The following is a 17,731-nucleotide window of genomic DNA, read 5'->3' on the forward strand; positions in this document are numbered from 1 at the left end:
CCTTTAAAGAACTGAGGGGTGAGTTGATCATTCCAGCGAGTTCGGCCATGTGTCCAACTACTGAAATTGAGCAGAAACTGGGTCACTAAATATCCTTAGTAGCATTGTCACCAAATGGCTTTTATATACAAAATATGTATAAACGATGATGGATTGGTGAAAATCCACAGTGATTTCAAATTTGAGATCTAATTCTTGTTTTTTGTTTTTGTCTGGATTTTTTTTTTTTGTTATATAATAATCCAATCCTAGAAATAGGAAGATTCAACTTAATTGTTTAAATTCTCCAATTAATTTGACATTAGTAGCCAAGCTGAGTGTATGTAAACTTCTGATTGGAACTCGTGGTTGTACTCTTGTTTTGCACAAGAAGCTCAGCGCTTCTGCATTTAGGCTCGGATGATCTTATGTACTTTTTAAACTTATTCTAGAATCAAGTATATTTTATTGTCACCGTGTTTTACCATGGTGACATTGCCTTTGAGGCAGACACCGGTTTAGGACGCACACAAATGACATACACATACACATCAGACTTAGTATTTACAGTTTTTTTTTTCTCCCACACATTGCAGCATGCAGTTAAAGTTGTACTAATTCATGATTGGTAATATGACTAAAATCAGTACAGTTAGGCTCATTTCCCCCTCTACCAATAAAGTAAGTAAGATAAAAGACAAACTTATGGTTCATCCTTTTAATGCCTCCCCGTCATTTGAAGGTATTTGTTTGCCTCTCCGTCCACTCCTCTCTCTTCTCTGTTCGTCCACATTTCACACACAACGTTTTCATTCTCGTACTCATACTGCAATCTGTTCTTGTCTCCTGTCTGAGCTCAGTGGGGGCTTTGTTGTCACTAGACTATTACCTGTGCTGTTTTGCTTTGGAGGCGGCTGTTTCCCCTAAATGTTTGACTGTATCTCCACCTATCAAGGATGTAGGAGGCAGAAGGAAATGAATGGGAAGGTGTTTTGTTGCGAGAACAACAAGCCCCAAACAAAAAAAGTGAAAATAAATAGAAAATACAAAGCCTTTTCCCCGACAGCTGAAGCAGCATGGTCGCTGACATCATATCACTCCCACATCTCCCTCGCTTGATTTTAGCCCCACCCGCTCTTTTCCATTACCAAGTCAGTCTGTGTCCCTGTGTTATTTAAAGCCAGAGATCCTCCCTCTCTCGCCAAGCCACTGTGTTGCATCTGTCTGCGTCGCTGCTTGTGTGTCGGTGTGTGTGTGTGTGTTGGGGGGGTGGGGGAGGCTGTGTTGGGGGGGGGGGGGGGGGGAGTGTGAAAGTGCGCTAAAAAACCCAGGCAGCCAGTGGGAGAGCTAGAGAGCGAGGAGAGAGACACAGGGGAAAGGCAAAAAAGCATCTGAGAAGGGAGCAGGAACGGGAGTGTGAGACAGCTATGAAATTCATCCAGGCTATCTGCTTACTGCTTCTCTTCCCTGCTTTGAGCCTCAACAGCAGGTAAGAGATATGCAAGAGATATATTTTTATATATATTTTCTTGTGAGTTGTTAGTTTGTTTCAGGCTTACGCTGATGGAGACTCGGAGAGAAACGCAAGAGATGGTCCTTTTTGGCATCACTAACCTGAGGCTCCGTTTAGTCTTGTCTGATACCAAATCCGTGCTTTACGCAGGGGCAGGCGGTCTGTGCGCTGGGCATGTTGGATGCCGAAAAGACTTTGAAGGAGGACGGGCTTATCTGGTTAACTGGGCTGTTATCTTTCTCAGTTCGGGGCAGGCTGAGAGACAGTTGTCCTTTTGTTGTGGGGATCCGGTGGATTTGCCTCCTGCGACCCGTCCAGAATAGCGGCCGCGTCGCTTATTTGGGCACTTTCCGCTGCTTGCTGGCCGGGGGCTGGAAGTTGAAGTGACGGGAAGTGGGAGAAAGGCACAAGGCTACTTGTGTTGCAGGCAGCGCACGGGGAGGAAAAAAGACGCAGGTGCCTGTGCGCCTTTCTGTACTTATTCTGTAAAAAAAATCGTGAAAAGATTGAGTGATGGTAGGGATGGGGGAAAGAGAACGATGTGCAGATAAGCACATGAAGGAAGTTTTAACGATTAGTTCAACCATTGATAAAAAATCATAATAATAATCCGCGGCTTTCTCTCGGTGCCCGACTCCCGCTGCCTCGATGAAAGCTGCGAGGAGAAACCGGGGCTTTGACTCTACAGCACCGAGACTGTCACACGCAGGAAGGCATGCGGTCCCAAAGAACTGAAAACTTGCTCTTTTCGTGTTCTGCTCACACCTTAAACGCCCCAGCGACGGGTGGTGGGGGTCTTCTGTTGGCAACGCGTAAAATGCGGCCGCTTAGAAATGCGCACACAGTTGGGGGGGACAGGGGCTTTTGAAGTAGAGAGCTCCTGCTTTGGAATTTAACGAATGGCAAGAACGACCATGATGCTCCGGATCGAAGTTACGCTATATTAAAGGAAGGACATAAAAAAAGCCTCCACTGTGAGTCCCAGCGTGGAGGAAGACAAGTTTGTATCTGATGTGTCTGCCAATACCGTTTGGGGTTGGCTGATGACTCATGAGTCACACAACTACGGGCTGCTTTTAATTGTTAACCTCTAGCTGTTTGCATTCTGCAAAAGAAGCACCCAGTGCCCTTTTGACACACCTCTGTGTGTTCTCCTCCACAAGACTAAAAATGCATACGGTGTACAACCTGGAGGGGTGTTTGCTCCAAACATGCGGTTTGCTCATGGCGTCACGAAGCGACTCGCCAGCATTAAAGCTTTTGTCTCGTTCTGAATAATTACAACACACGTTTTCTCTCGGGCCTTGATTGTAAATACTCGCTGTGCCATCATCATCCTTCGAGGTACTAATTGGAGAGGGAGGCATTACGCCGGTAATTTGGTCGGTCAGCACAGATTGTTTGTTACCTCTTGAGGGGGATGTCATGAAAAGTAATTACCAGACCACACAGATATAATCAGTGTTTTATTACATAGTTTGTTTCCTAACGCAACATAGAAAAAAATTATCTGTGCAGAGTTCTGTGTGTGCTAAAGGCAGGGCATCCAGGTAATTTAATAGCTCGGCACTGCGTTCTTAAAATATTGAAGTATTACTTTAAAACAAAGAAATAGATAATCATGCCAGATCCTGACATGATTACAAGTGTCACAGTTATTCTTTTTCATGCAAGCACATGATATTTACAGCTAATTTTATATGGTGTAAAAAAAAGTTTCAAAGACCTTTACATTGTGGTCATATTTTCCCCCCAAGGCCTTTTACATGACTCAGAAGAAGATAAAGCTTTTAAGTTGTTCATGAGGATCAAAAATGCGGACCAAAGTTTTATCACAATATTTTGTGGTATTACGCTACATGTGACAAAGAAGTACAAGTCCTTTAAAAAGATTTTCGTGAGTCATCTGTCAGTGAACACTGTCAGACCCTCATAAACATGTATGTTTCTCTAGGAAAAACCCATAATATTTGTACCTTGAGTACACCCATTACATGAAGTAGTGAAGTGACATCAACCACAAACAGATGGCATTCAGTCTTATTTTCAATACTGATATTTCTTGATGATCTAATAGAACTAATACAGAAGAGAAGAAAGATCAAAGTAACAATGCTAGCTAGCCTTACGATCAGTTTTAGGGTTTTGCAAACATCACCGATTAGAGTTTATTGATCTTGCAAGTATTTATATGGCTATATTTTTAATTTCTGACAACTGCATTATGGAATTGTCAACAAGGACTTATAGAAATTGTGTATTCTTTGTACACTCAAAAAACAAACATTTTATGTATTAATTGGAAACAACTTGTTAAGATGAAGTGGACAACTTCCATGGTTCCCTTTGTGGAGTGTAGTTCAATTTAGTTTTCTTATAATGCTCCAGTTCAAGGCAAATGTCCTCTCAATACACTTTATAGGGCAAACAGATACAGTTCATATATAGAAAAATAGAATCAAATCTGTCCAGTAATATAGACAGATTAAAATCCCATTCAGAACATTCCAATTTACCATAGTTATAATACAATGCAGTCAAGATCAGTGTATTATTCTAATTGCTTAAATGTTTTAGATTTTATGGCATCATTGACATTGCGTAAATACTTTTTTCTGTGCATGGAGGTGGACACGATACAACTTAAAAGTTAATTTCCTCCCAAACATTGCATTCAGTCAATCCTTTACGGTTGTGATATTGCAGCGACGGCTGAGATTCAATATATTGTGCAGCGCTACTTTTACACAGGCGATGGTGGCAAAGCAAAGCCAAAATGCTTTGTTTTTTCCACAATCAGTGTTGCAGTCATTTTATACCAGTTTTTTCAATGTAAACATAAGCACTTTAAGAAAAAAAACTTTATAACCAAACATTTACAAGAACATTTTGAACAGTATTTAATTTGTTCAATTTGTTTTGCCAAGTTTTGCCGGTTTTAGTCAAGTACAGTCGAAACTCAAATAATTTTATTATAAAATGAAACCCTCAACAACACTAAAGTTCACTCTTGCAACATAAAAGGTGCAAGTGTGTCAGACTAAAGTAATTGTTGTGTATATGAGGCTAGAAAAAGAATGGGAAGAATTTGCCTCATAGATAATATTGTCATATTGCACCACTAATTTTAGATGGCTAATTGAATGGTCTACACTGATGAATTGATAAAAGTTTAAATGTATAAATAGTAACATTATTTTCTTGTCCTCTTGTAGTGGTTGACATGTACAATATCTGACATATCAGATATATTATAGGGTATCAGGTATTCTTTCATTAGCAAGCTGAACTGGAGGTCTTTTTTGTATTGTAAAGGCACCCAACAGTAGTTAAAGTGTAATGCCTGGCTTTGATATATAGCATCGTTCAATTGCCTTGGTAGAAACTGAATTAAAATGATCATTTTCTGGTGTACACTGCTGAAATGAATCTGTTTGATTGTTGTTTTTCTAGATATTAATTAAATTCTGAAGACTGAAATTGTTTGTGATCTCAAAGATGCTTAAAGCCTTTCTTGTGCTGATTGTTTTCGCAGGCACCCGCCATGTTTTTGTTCTCACTGTGGGGGTCATGGACCCAAACCATGCTCATTATCTGTGACATCCTTATGTTTTGCTGTAATGGTATTACAGAGGAGAGTCTTGACTGAGAGGTGTTTCTGCAGCAGGAAAATGATTTGTGGCTTCAGTCGTCTAGTCTTCAGATTGCTTCGCCACGCTGGTCTTGATTTACAATCATCTTATCGGTAGCACGTAAGACAATCCATGTTGTGCGTGTCGTTCAACCTTCACTGTTTGACCTGATAAGATTGCCTTAAGAAATGAGAATAACTGAAAGCAGAAGCTATATGTATTAAACTAAATGAATTACGATGTCTGTAGGTGAAATCTGGTTAAGATTTGATCTACGCTTTATTCTCTATTTTGCTGGCAAGAATTAATTTTATTACATACATGAATGCTCAGGTATAAATACTGACTTCTCACAATGCACACCCAGTGACATAAACAGGTGCAATATTGAAAGTATTTGGAACATATATGCCAAACATTCTTACTGCCAGTTCATGCTTGCAAAAACAGTCTTAATATATTTGTTTATAGTGGATTAAGTTGGTTGAGAAGGTGGTGAATATGTGGTGAGTGGCCATGTGTCTCTGCAGCAATTAATTTGTGCTTAGGCTAAAGACAAGGCTGTATTGACAAGAGCCCCATGAGATATGACTGTCCAATGTTTGGTCAGGATTGGAGACTAAAACAGCAACTCTGCCGTTTTATATATTTTTTGTCCTTCTCTCACCTTTAGGATCAAACAGCTCTTCCTTTTTACTCTTTCAAATATTCCCTTTAAGGTATTTCTTGTAGCACATTTGACACATTGACTTGACACACGTTTGATGTCCGTTACCTTAGCAGACACTTCTTGGAAATGGTGATATCTGGTAGGATCCCTGGAAAGTCAAATATGTATAAAGGTTTTGGAAAGCAATTAAGAAGACCTCTGTGAAACAACACGGTCAAGTTGCTTTGGGAGTTGATAATTTCCTAGATATTTGCCTGTTTGAGGTGCATTTCTGCATTTCCGTAGCACGCAAGCATTCTCCATTCTTACAGTAGCACTTCTTTGTGCAGGACTCACAGAGAATGTCTTGGTGTGCAGTTCCTTATGTGCCAAGCTGAAAACACAAATAACTAGAGGTTTGAGAAAGTGGGTGCTCTGTTGATACTTTTGCGCAGACGGCAAAGCGCATATATCACATGTGACAAAAAATTATTAGCAGTACTTACAATATGGAAACTAGCCAAAGCTTCTTTTTTCCAGGGAATTGTTTTCCATTTACCTAAGTAAGTACAGATTACACGGCTCAATTTATTAGTATCATATTTAATGGAAAAGTCTGTAACCTTGAAAAGACTTTGAACTTAGCATCTAACTTCATATTTATGCAAATGGCAGGTCCTTCGCCTTCCCTCTGCTACACCTCTTCCTCACAAAAACGCCGTCCTCTGTAGAAGTTTCCTGGCAGCTTCAGAGGTGGCAGTGATTGACATAGGTGTGCAACTCCTCACTTTGATTTGTTCTGTTTCATTTTGCCCATAATATATTCTTGCAAACCGCGGTTGAAGTACTTGGAGGAGTTAAGCTATGTCTTTCATGAATTTAGCGTCAGGCCACATTGACAGTTTTAGTTCAAGCCAGCGAGGAATGTTTACGCTGCCATTTGTCTCAGTTTGGGGTGAAACAGTGGGAGTTCAGTCATCTAAACAAACTCATACTTTTCATATTTTCGGCTTAAACATTTGTGCATTTCACAGAACAGTAGGTGTGTGGGAGGTGGGAAAAATGTCAGAAATGACTGAAAACGTGGCAGAATGACCACTTATTTAGTCGCAGTGCAGGTTTTCCTTTCCAATCTAGCATAGTACGTGTGTGTGCATTAAAGCGATTCACTCGCAGTGATTTACTGTATTCCATTTTTACCATATCATCAAACAACATCTATTGGAGAGCCCCGATTAGAGAGATGACCTTCAGGAGTGGTGTCATCAAGATGAGACAAAAATTATATTCGTTCAGCTTGCCGATGTCCTCGGCTCAAATCAGGCAGAGACTGATAATTAAAATTCAAAGGACGTGGCGTAATGGTCACACCATGGCAACCACACAAGACTCATGACAGTAATGAAGTGGGCCACAATAAACAGAACCTTGGGTGTGTCCAACAAATGAGAAAGTAATTAAAAGGACCAAAATCAGTGCTAGGTGGAAAGTAGCCATGTGTTTTATATTCAAGGCCATATTGTGGATGGTGTGTCTGTGAAGACCTTAAAAAAAGAAACTTTATGGTATAGATCGCCTATTAGAACATTTGCTATAACTGTCACTCGACCAGGATCATCTGTAATGCTGCATTTCAGAAACTCCACTTGGTTTAAAAAAAAAAAAAAAACAAGGATGATATCCTTGTTATTATTTAGAATTAATAAATACACTTTATGAAAATTGTTTAATCTGGTTGTTTAAAGCTGAAAAGCAAAAACAAAAACGTAATTATTGAGTTATCAGTTATAAAGGTAAATGTAATGAATAGGTTCCTTTGGACTACAGACACCTGACATTTCTAACAAATAACAGAAACGAAATGCAATTCATAAACCGGGGTCCCAAACATTAAAGGAGCCATGTACCGGATGATTGATCAAAACAATACATTAATTATTTATGTATCAGAAATGATTTCTTACTATGAAAAACTACCAGTCTCTGTTCTTAAATGCATTTGTCCAGTTAGAAGGTGCCAAGTTGTCCTCAGGAGGAAATTAACGGCTTTCGTCTTTGCTTACTAGGTGATGGAGGCAGTATAACCTGACTCTGTTTGCCATGCCTGAGTGATAATTTAAACCTTTTTCTCTGTGTTCTTTTGAAATATTTATCTGAGACCAAATCAGTTTGAATGCAGTTAAGCTTGTCATTGATATTTCAAGCTGCAAATGTCGAAGTTCAGTACCTTGCAATAGCTTGTAAAAATCGTGTCAAAACTGTTAAAGAGAGACTTCATTTCATCTTACAGGTTGTTGGAAATCTGCATTAATTTGCTAAGAACCACAGGAATTTTCTTGCTTGTTGCCCAGTTTGTGGAGGATGATCCAGCATGCTGCATCAGCTTGTTGTTCTGACAGTAAGGATTTGTGTCTATGATTAATACAGTTTTACAACTTAGAAAATGCATCTTAACTACAAAGTCATTGTCTACGTTGCACTATTGTGCTAAGCCAATTTCATTTAGGGTATGTTTGCTCATTTGGTTTTATACAAGCCCAGACTTTTGCCAGTGCAGTTCCCAGAATGATGTTTTGCGCTACTGCAACAACTGGGCCTTGTGAAACAAACGACCCACTAAAAAGAAAGCAGTTATGAGAAATAAACAAAGCATCGTGTCCGATTTTATCTCATGGAGTTTTTTATTTTTATTTTTGGAGTCTGGTCTTTTCGATATTTAATTAATCCTTTGCAGCCCTTCTATAAGCTTGGACATATTTATATATTTACAACTGTATATGCTTTCTCCAAATGGACTCTAAAAATAAAAGAAATAAAAAAACTTGGAACCTCTCTTTTTCGCAGTTCCAATAAGTCTTGAGATTAATTCAGCGATTCTTTGGACCACTCTTGAAGGAAATGTTTATTGTTCTTTCAGAGATATGGCATGGTTCTGTGCTTGGATAGCGATTGGGTAGAGTGCTCTCCAACACGTCGGTCCAAACTCTCCCAAAAGTGCTGACTTAGGTTAATAATGTAATTGCCGTAGTCTGTGATTTACATCCATTCAATACACTGTAAGCCATTAAATTACTGCTCCTGCCTAGCAAATTGGGGGCATCACTGTCACAGAGAAGACAAACCCCATTAGGATAGAAATGCTTCATCAGAGGATAAAAGTGATCATTAAGAATAACGTAAGTACTAATTTTCTGTGACCTGTTCCTGTAAAGGACAAGACTGGATAACCTCACAGGCCGGGTTCACACATTCAAAGTGTTTTCTTTTTTATTGCCAAACGCACTTGTCCATTCAGGAATACAGAGAAGCATGGTTCATCTGAGCATATAACTTTTTCCACATCTCCTGAGACCATTGCATGGGCGTTTGCACCACTGAACTTCCATATGTGCATTCATATTTGCAATAAGGGCTTTATGCTCTGCCACCCTTTTTTACTTTACTTTTTTTTTATATCCCTCCAGGTAATTGTCGACATACTGTGCTTGCTTTTTCACTGACCATGTCCTGCTTTAACTTTTCCCGTCCACGTAGTTCCCCGTATGCTTTTTCTTACAGAGAGACACAAGCAGCTTGGTCATCAGAAGTGTGCTTGTAACCACAATTTCCAATCCATAAACCTGACTGTAGAAGTAAATGAACCCAACCTAGTGGCATCATTTAAAAACTAGCCACACAAGCACTTCTTGTCACCCTTCATATTAACCCTGTAGATCTCTTTTTTTTTTCTTGCCGCCTTTAAATTCAATTTTGAGTAAAGTTTTATAGATGCTATTTAAAAGTTAACAATTCAGCTGTACCATGTAATGCACCCATTTATTCCACCTTTTTCTAAAGTAATTTATTCAATCTTCTTTTAAAATTCAATGTTTACTATTGTCTATTGTTTTAAAAGTTAACTATTTTAGATCGAAATATCACAAAGAGTAGAATTTATGTGGCAACAGAAAAAAACATACCTTTTAACCACCCAACCATACAATATTAAACATATTATAATACTATGGCAACTAATGTAATAGTTCAGCAACATGGTAGAATAACTAATTATTCCTTTTTTAAACTAGTATAAAGTGAGAGGTTTGGTGATGTTAAACTAATACAAGGTAAAGGGCACTAAAGTGAATTGTGAGACTAAGTATGTTCTATTAAAAGAGAATATTTGATGCTTTTCTAATTAAAAATGCCCTGCCTGTCTGAGATTCATTTTGCTTCTTTATTAAAATTGGTTCAGGTTTTATAAAGTGTTGCTCTGTGTAGCGTGAGGCGGCTGTTCTTAGATATAACAGCCTCATATGTGATTAATTTTTAAATCTTTACAGAATGCTTATATAAATTCAAGGCACATCCATGTGCTTTCCTTTTTTTGCAGCTATACTTTGAGATATTTAAAGCTAGAACATCATTCATTAGTGCATTATTTGATCTTCAGAAATGAAACTTCCAAGTACTTTTCTCTAGAGAAACTTGATTCCAGATATGGCAAAGACAAAATTCACTTATGTAAAATGAAACTGTGCATTACCACCAAAGTATAGGGCACATCGGAGGATTTAAAATATTTCCATATGTATATTTAAAAGACAACATGCTGTTGTCTTGACTATGCATTCATTTAGTTTTTTTCTTAAACAATCCCTAGATCCACTAGATCCTCCCTAGATCCTTCGCTAGATCCTTCAATTTCTAAAAATGTCAGGCAGTACAGAAAAAATTAGAAGGTTGTAAGGTTTTAAGAAAAGATGCAAAAGCAACTGAAAGAAATAATAGCAAAAACAGAATTCAATTTGATAACAATAACGAATTATAGTAATTACAAAGTAAACAGCTGAGTAGTTCCATGGTTTTATGGTTTAGTGGTTTTAAATATTTATAATTAGTTTAATTGTGTAAATTTATGGTTTGAACTCCAACTCTTGCATACTAAAATAAGTTTTTATTGATCTTCTACATTAAGGTTTGACATAAATACACACATACATTTTTTTTTACAGCTGTTAAAACTGTAAACTTGTAAGATTATGCAGGGCTTACGTTATATTTTTCATTCTGCATTGTTCCCTTTTGCCATTTGATACACAGCCACATAAATATTGATCATGCTGTGGAAGCTATATGAGTCTTAATCACTGCATCCTTGAGAACTTGATTTTGTCAGCATAGATATTAGTCACAGCTGTAATTGGCAGGCACCTAATTACTCAGTCCTTGTAAACATGTTGCTTGTGCTGTTTAAGTGATGAGTTGTTAGTTGCCCAGGCTTTTTGTTATACAGTGAAATGCAAGATGTATAAGCATAATAAACAAATGCTGTGCACCATCCTTTGTCATGGTAACTTTGCATATAAAATGCCTTTATTCTTTCAGGGGATCGTTATAGAGCTGCTTTGCTCCTCCTCAGCCAAACGAAACGAGAAGCGTGCAGTTCTTTTGTACCATTGAGGGTTTTTTTCCCCCGTTTTCATCTATTTGTATGTGAGCTGTGACATTACTCTGTGGTCCTAGACTAAAATGTATGATCACTGAGTTTTATAATTTAATCTATAGTTTGCAGTTTGACTAATTGCATAAAACTGTGTTTTATTGATTTGCAGATAAGTCTCAGTGGATTTTATCGGGATATTATGTGCTAGACCAACACAAAGTAGAGCAATTGTGAAAGGAAATTAAAATAATACAAGGTTTTCCATTCTTTTGCAAATTAAAAAGCTTTGGCATGCATTTGTATCATGCAACCCTGAGTCAATATTTTGTAGAATAATTTATCCCTGAAATAACAGAAACGGGTCTTTTGGAGTATGCCTTTCTCAGCTTGGCACTTCATTTCAATTATTATTTGCAAAACATCTTAAGCACATTCAGATTGGATTGCTAGCATTTGTGAACATACAATTTCAGTTCTTGCCACAGATTCACAATTCGATTTAGGTCTAGACTTTGACAAGGCTATGTTAAATGTGATTTGATTTTAACCCTTCCATTGAAATTCTTGCCGTTTCTTCAGGTCTGTCATTCTTTTAGAAGGACAAAACCCCACTCTAGTCTCAATACTTTTGCAGCCTCGTAAGGGGTTCACTTCCCGGATAGCTCTGTATTTAGCTCCATCGAACTTGCCATCAACTCTCACAGGCTTCCCTATCACTGCTGAAGAAAAGCATCCCCATAGCACCATGTTTCAATATGGCCATGGTGTGTTCAGGGTGACATATTAGTTTTCTGGCATTATACCAAATTATGTTGGAGATTATAAGTTTAAAAAAATATTATTTTCCATCCATTTCACTGTTAGGTGTCACTTTGGTAACCCGGCAAGCAAGATTGATCATGTTTATCACTGTCTGTTCTGCGCATACTGCGAATACTTCTAATAGATTTCCGTTGAATTCTGCTCCTTAAGGATAAACAAAATAAGAGGAAGCTATCACAACTCTTTGTTTAACAGCAAGCTTCAAGTGCAATTAATATTAAGTATAAACGTGGACAAATTGAAAGTAATCTGTATTCAGGCTTTCACACCAAGATAGTACCCCTCACTGTGTTATCCTCCACATGCTTCCAGTTTGTTTTTAGTAGCTCCCCCAAAGCCCTGGTTATGCAAGGCCAGATTTACTATGCAACAGTTGTAATGGTATGAATATGTTTAATTACATCGCACATTACAGTTTCCCCACGCTGTCATGGGATTCCTTTCTTAATGAGGGAATACTCACACGATAAACAAGCTCAATCACTAATCTGCATATTCTCTGATTTCATCCTTTCCCACTGTGTAATGGCACAAAATTGGTGGACGACAGATTGAACTGGAATGCTCAGCTAGAATGGAAGGTATTATTACGGTAACATTAGAGTTATCAGAGAATGTAGACTTTAACTTTGATGTGAACATCATCAACATTTCACATCATTGGTCTAAATATCCTTTCGCTTTGTTATATTTCTTTATTTGCTTTATGATTTTCTTCTTACTAATATCACACCTTTAAAAAGAAAAGCAAAAATACAAATAAATATTCCAAAGTGGGTGTAGCCTTGGGTGTTGCTTTACAACATCTTTTGTATAGAATTTTAGAGTTTTTCATTTTAGGTATATTTTGTCATTGAATCAAAAAAGAAGCAATATGATGACAATAAAATGTTGAAAATTACTTTTTGTCTGGCAAGGAGTAAAGCAAATACATGGAAAGTTGGACATATTATGCCATTACAAGAAACTGAATTATTTTACATAAAGCAAGATTGCTTCTTTTGTGAAACACTTTGTTACTAATTCAAATGAATAGTACACTGTTGCATTGAAGCCAGCTTCTACAAACAAAACTAAGACATTACAACTAAATATTTCACAGTTATTTATATGTACTGATCTTTTTATATAGGCTTCAGTTTGTTCTGGTTGTATATATCAAGATGTTCTTTTTTTAATTCCTCAATTTGAAATCTGTAGTCCACATTACACACAATCTACACAATCTAAAATCACATAAAAGTTCCAAATGAGCTGAAATCTTTGGAATAAGTAGAAATATTAAAACTGTAATGGAATTCCAGCTATGTGACATCAAGTTGACCAAGTTTTAATCCAGTTAAAGCACTGGGCACGGCTTAAGGAGCACCTGCGCAGAAAAATGTAGCCTTAGTCAAACAGCTGTGTTCTAAACTCACATAGTGATTTTATTATTTTCATACCTTTTTCAGAGCAAAAACTCGAAATAGGACACTGATAATTCACACACAGATAGTACAATTGCATGATATAAAGAATATATGCCGTGCAAAGACATAGCCTTGCATACGAGGAGTTAACATCACACTCCTTTTGCGAAAAACTACCGCTGTTCTTTATCCCCCAAACTTTGTTCCCAAAAACTTTTTTCCTGCGTTGCCTTTTCACCACTCTCCTGATCTATACAAAACTTTAAAGGTTGCCGGATCCTAAATAAGCCTTGATAAAGAACGGGTAGTTCCAGGAAAACTGTCTGTTCATCCTACTTAATGATGCACTGGTACACTTTGTAACACTGACGTCGGGTCTTACAAAAACCTGAAGATTACAACATTAACCTCAACTAGAATAAAAGCTTTTAGTCAAAGCTATATTTTATTTGATACTAACCTTGCTATTTTAGCATAGAGTCATCAGTACATAGCGTACATTTTTTTTTAATATCATAAATGAAACTTTTTCGGAGAGCTGAGCGGAATAAAATCTCTAGTGCCTGGTCACACATGGTGACAAAAAGTTAGATTTTTACCTCTTGTTTAAGAAAACTAATAATAATTAGAGATATGCACAAACTCCAGGAGGTAAGCATAGTTCAAACTGAATTCAATTTAGGAGGAGGGATTAACTTTCTGACTTTTTCATGGGCGATTCCAGGCTCCCTCCCCCTGCAGGAATAACTCCCGAATATTTTTTTTTGTAGATCTGACAGCTGTAAGATTTGTCTTTACTTTGTTCAGGTTTGTTTCAGAATTGTCCTGGATCATCCAAAGCTAGGCTGGGATGGCTGTCCCTAATAGGTTTGAGCATTTTGAACCAGAACAAATGTAAAATTTATTTGGTGCAGCACAGTGTAAGCCTTTTGTGTAGGTACCATGACTTTGAGTAATTGAGGTCTGATCAGTGCTGAACGTACAGATCGGATGAACGTCTGAGCTGCCAGTAATTGTTTTGAAGCCGTTAGTGGCCTTGCGCTTAATTCAACAAAGCACCTGTTATGTGAGACCTGCTTACTTAATTAGTCCACTTTACCGAAAGGAAAAGGAAGATTTCTGTACTGTGTGCAGGCATTTGGCACATTCTAACATTCCTGGCAGAATCGTGCTGTCCGTGTTTGAGGAGAAGCCAAATAAGCAGATGTTCACGAGATGAAATTGATTTTTAAAGACACCACATAAAGCTGCATAACTGCTCCAGTGTTTTTTCATTTCCTGTCTTTTATTAACCCCTCTGTATTTCCTCTCTGTTAAGGAAACTGTATATCAAATTAAGCTTCCATGTACCATTTTTCATAAAACATATCTGCTTCTTTGGGTGAAGGATACATAAATCTGAATCCTTTATCAGGCGCCAGTACACCTCCTCGAAGACGCCTGTGTGGATTCTGTTATTTTTATCTAATCATTTCCTGAGCATATTCTGGTGTCAGGATCCATCTTAGGTGACAAGCGCCGGTTCCATGCGAGTCCCCAATCTCCCTGTTGTTCCACTGTTTTGCTATGACACCTAACTGATAAGTGTGTTGTTCAGTGTGTGCCTAAGAAAGGATGGGTTCAGCAGTGACAGTTGACATTTAATACAGAGAAGTCATTTAGTATTGCCCACTGTGGCAGTTTATCTCGTAAATGTTTTTGTTTCATATTTTCATGCCTGCAGACATTGGTGTTTGATGGCACCAAGGAGACCCCTCCTTATTCGCTGCAGAAGAAAACAGTGTCTTGAGGAAAGGCAAAGTGTCAGATTTAGCCACAGACTCAGGTCAAAGAAGGCACATTTTAAATAAATTTGTTGTCATTTTTTTAAGTATTGCAATGCTTAATTTACAGATATCCAGTGGAACCTCTGAATACTAATTTAATTAGGTCCAACTGGCAATTTGCATCTTGAAAATTTATATGCGTAAACAATATTTCTATTAGACAATAATATTTTTTTAATTCGTCCTGCACCTGTATCCGCCAAAACAGACACAAGGCTAATAATCAGAATCAGTTTCATTATCGCAGCCATTAATATAAAACTGCTAAAAGCATTGTGTAGTGAAATATTATTGGAACAACAAATAGACACCGCAGTTTCAGTGGGACACCAATTAGGTTGTACAAATAACAGATATTTCCAAATAATCATATGGAAATAATAGGAAAACATTAATTATACCAGACTGCCTAAGTTAACATTTTATTTAATTATTATAAACTTGCTGTTAGACTCTTTCTTCGTTAGTAAGGTGGTTTAATTAGTGGCTGTGGCTGAATTTAAAGCATGTTATTTTAGACTTGATCTTTGAAGATTAACAAACAGTATTCATTAAAAGGTCATGAGTTAAAAGCAAAATCTAAACCTTGTCTAAAACAGTTTTGTTTATGTATTCATAAACAAAACTGTTGTATTTTGACTGAGGATTAACCTTCTAAAAGTTGATTAGAAATCCATGGCAACCTAACTTGCTGCCTCTGATCACCGAGGAAAATACGATGCAAAAATGAGCAGAAACATGAAATTTGAACAGGACTGTTAATGAAGACGGTTTATGGAAATCTTCATTAACAGCTCCATAATGTTGGATAATATGGTTTCAGGCAAGCTCTTTGAACAAATCCAAATATACTTTGATAACCCAAAAGGAATCTAGATAAACTTCAACAGCTGAATCCAGTGCATATACTTCATCAATATTCATCCTCCCTGATGTTTTGCTACATACTGAAAGTTAATATGTTTTCTTGAAATTGCTGCTGAGTTGTCTACCTCCCATTCCTTTAAGAAAGTAGAGCAATGCAAATGTTTCCTTATGGTTGCTTGTGTCTTTAGTTTAAAAAACAACAACCCTGAAAGCCTTTATTTTTGCTCCAGCATCAGAAATCAAGGTTAAGATGAAGTTATTGTCATTTCAACGCATGTTAAGACATGAAATGGAATAACATGTGTTACTCTGGTCCTGGTGCAAACCCAATAACTGAATCAACTAAAACACTGTAGAAAATAGAATACAAATAGCTATCTAAGTAACAATGAAATAAGCAAGATAGAATACACTGCAAGCTAAGAAGGTAATATAAACAAACTGTGCAATCCCATTTAGAACATTTATAACTGACAGTGATAAAAACATTTGACAAAAACATTTCATAGAGATCTATAGAGGAGGGGTCACCAACCTTTTTGAAACTGAGAGCTACTTCATTGGTGTTGTCTCATACGAAGAGCTACCTGTACTGACGTTTGAACTAGAAGATTCAAACCTCATCTTAACTTAATGTAAAATAAACATATTTTTCATGCTTTGTTATAGATATTTACATTTTTAAATGTATATAAATGCAAGTGTGAATAAACAGGAAGAGTAATGGATTAAAATAAAGTTTTAGCTGCAGCTCCACTGGTGGGTTGTGCTGTTTTTAAGAACAGGCTTGTGAGCACCACTTGTGGTCCATGAGGGCTACTTGGTGCCCGCGGACACCATGTTGGTGACCCCTGCTATAGACCAATATATTAATATAAAAATATTACCCATGTTTCTGTCCCATTTTTTATGACATTAAAGGGAGTACTGGTACTTATTTATTTTCCACTTGAAGCACTGAGTGCAATGGCAAAACAAAGCCTGGGTGGCGAGAGGCACTCAGCAGGCTGGCTTTTGCACGTGTCATGACCATGGTGCACATTGTAGGATATTTATGCAGATTCACAATCAGAAAATTATATTTCAGATATTTTTGAGTTTTAGAAGATTTTTTTTGGTAATGTCTTTACTAATAATTTATTTGGATTTTCACAATAAATAGCTTTGAATAAGAAATGTAAATGTCCTGTGGCACCTTAAGTGATGATTCTGAGCATGAAGCAGTAATCCTCCGATGATGCTTCCAGCACTAAGAGGCCTTTGGTACTTTCCAATCAATTTCCTTTGTCAGGACTACTTTTCGGCTACAGATGTAAACTCACTCATGCATTTCCCTCTCTTGCTGATTGCATCTCTCTGATCAATCTGTGCCTGTCTTACTTTTAAGTTCTGAAAAAAAGTGCCAAGAGGTCTGTGTTACAAAATGTGTCAATAGAGGGCCAAAGAGCAAGTCCTTGTTACAAAATGTGTCCTTTCTTCGTTTGTGTATGTATGTGTGTGGCTGTGTATGTATGAGCGTTGAACCTTACCATTGGGCACAGAGAGGGCAGCGAGAGGGTGTTATGTTGCTGAAGTCCACCACTCCCGTTTGACTGTCTGTCAGATGTCT

The 17,731-nt window shown here is 37.5% G+C and overlaps 1 protein-coding gene across 1 annotated transcript in view; it reads left to right on the forward strand.

The window, feature by feature from the left end:
• The first annotated feature begins 1,282 nt into the window (after positions 1 to 1,282).
• The window catches only part of luzp2 (leucine zipper protein 2), a 222,369-nt gene continuing 205,920 nt past the window's right edge, over positions 1,283 to 17,731 (forward strand). Inside the window, exon 1 of the mRNA XM_036128687.1 lies at positions 1,283 to 1,468. Coding sequence (XP_035984580.1) covers positions 1,407 to 1,468 — 62 coding nt within the window. The 5' untranslated portion in view covers positions 1,283 to 1,406. The remainder of the gene's footprint in view (positions 1,469 to 17,731) is intronic.

Source organism: Fundulus heteroclitus, unplaced genomic scaffold (assembly GCF_011125445.2).
Source record: "Fundulus heteroclitus isolate FHET01 unplaced genomic scaffold, MU-UCD_Fhet_4.1 scaffold_108, whole genome shotgun sequence".
Taxonomy (NCBI): Eukaryota; Metazoa; Chordata; class Actinopteri; order Cyprinodontiformes; family Fundulidae; genus Fundulus; species Fundulus heteroclitus.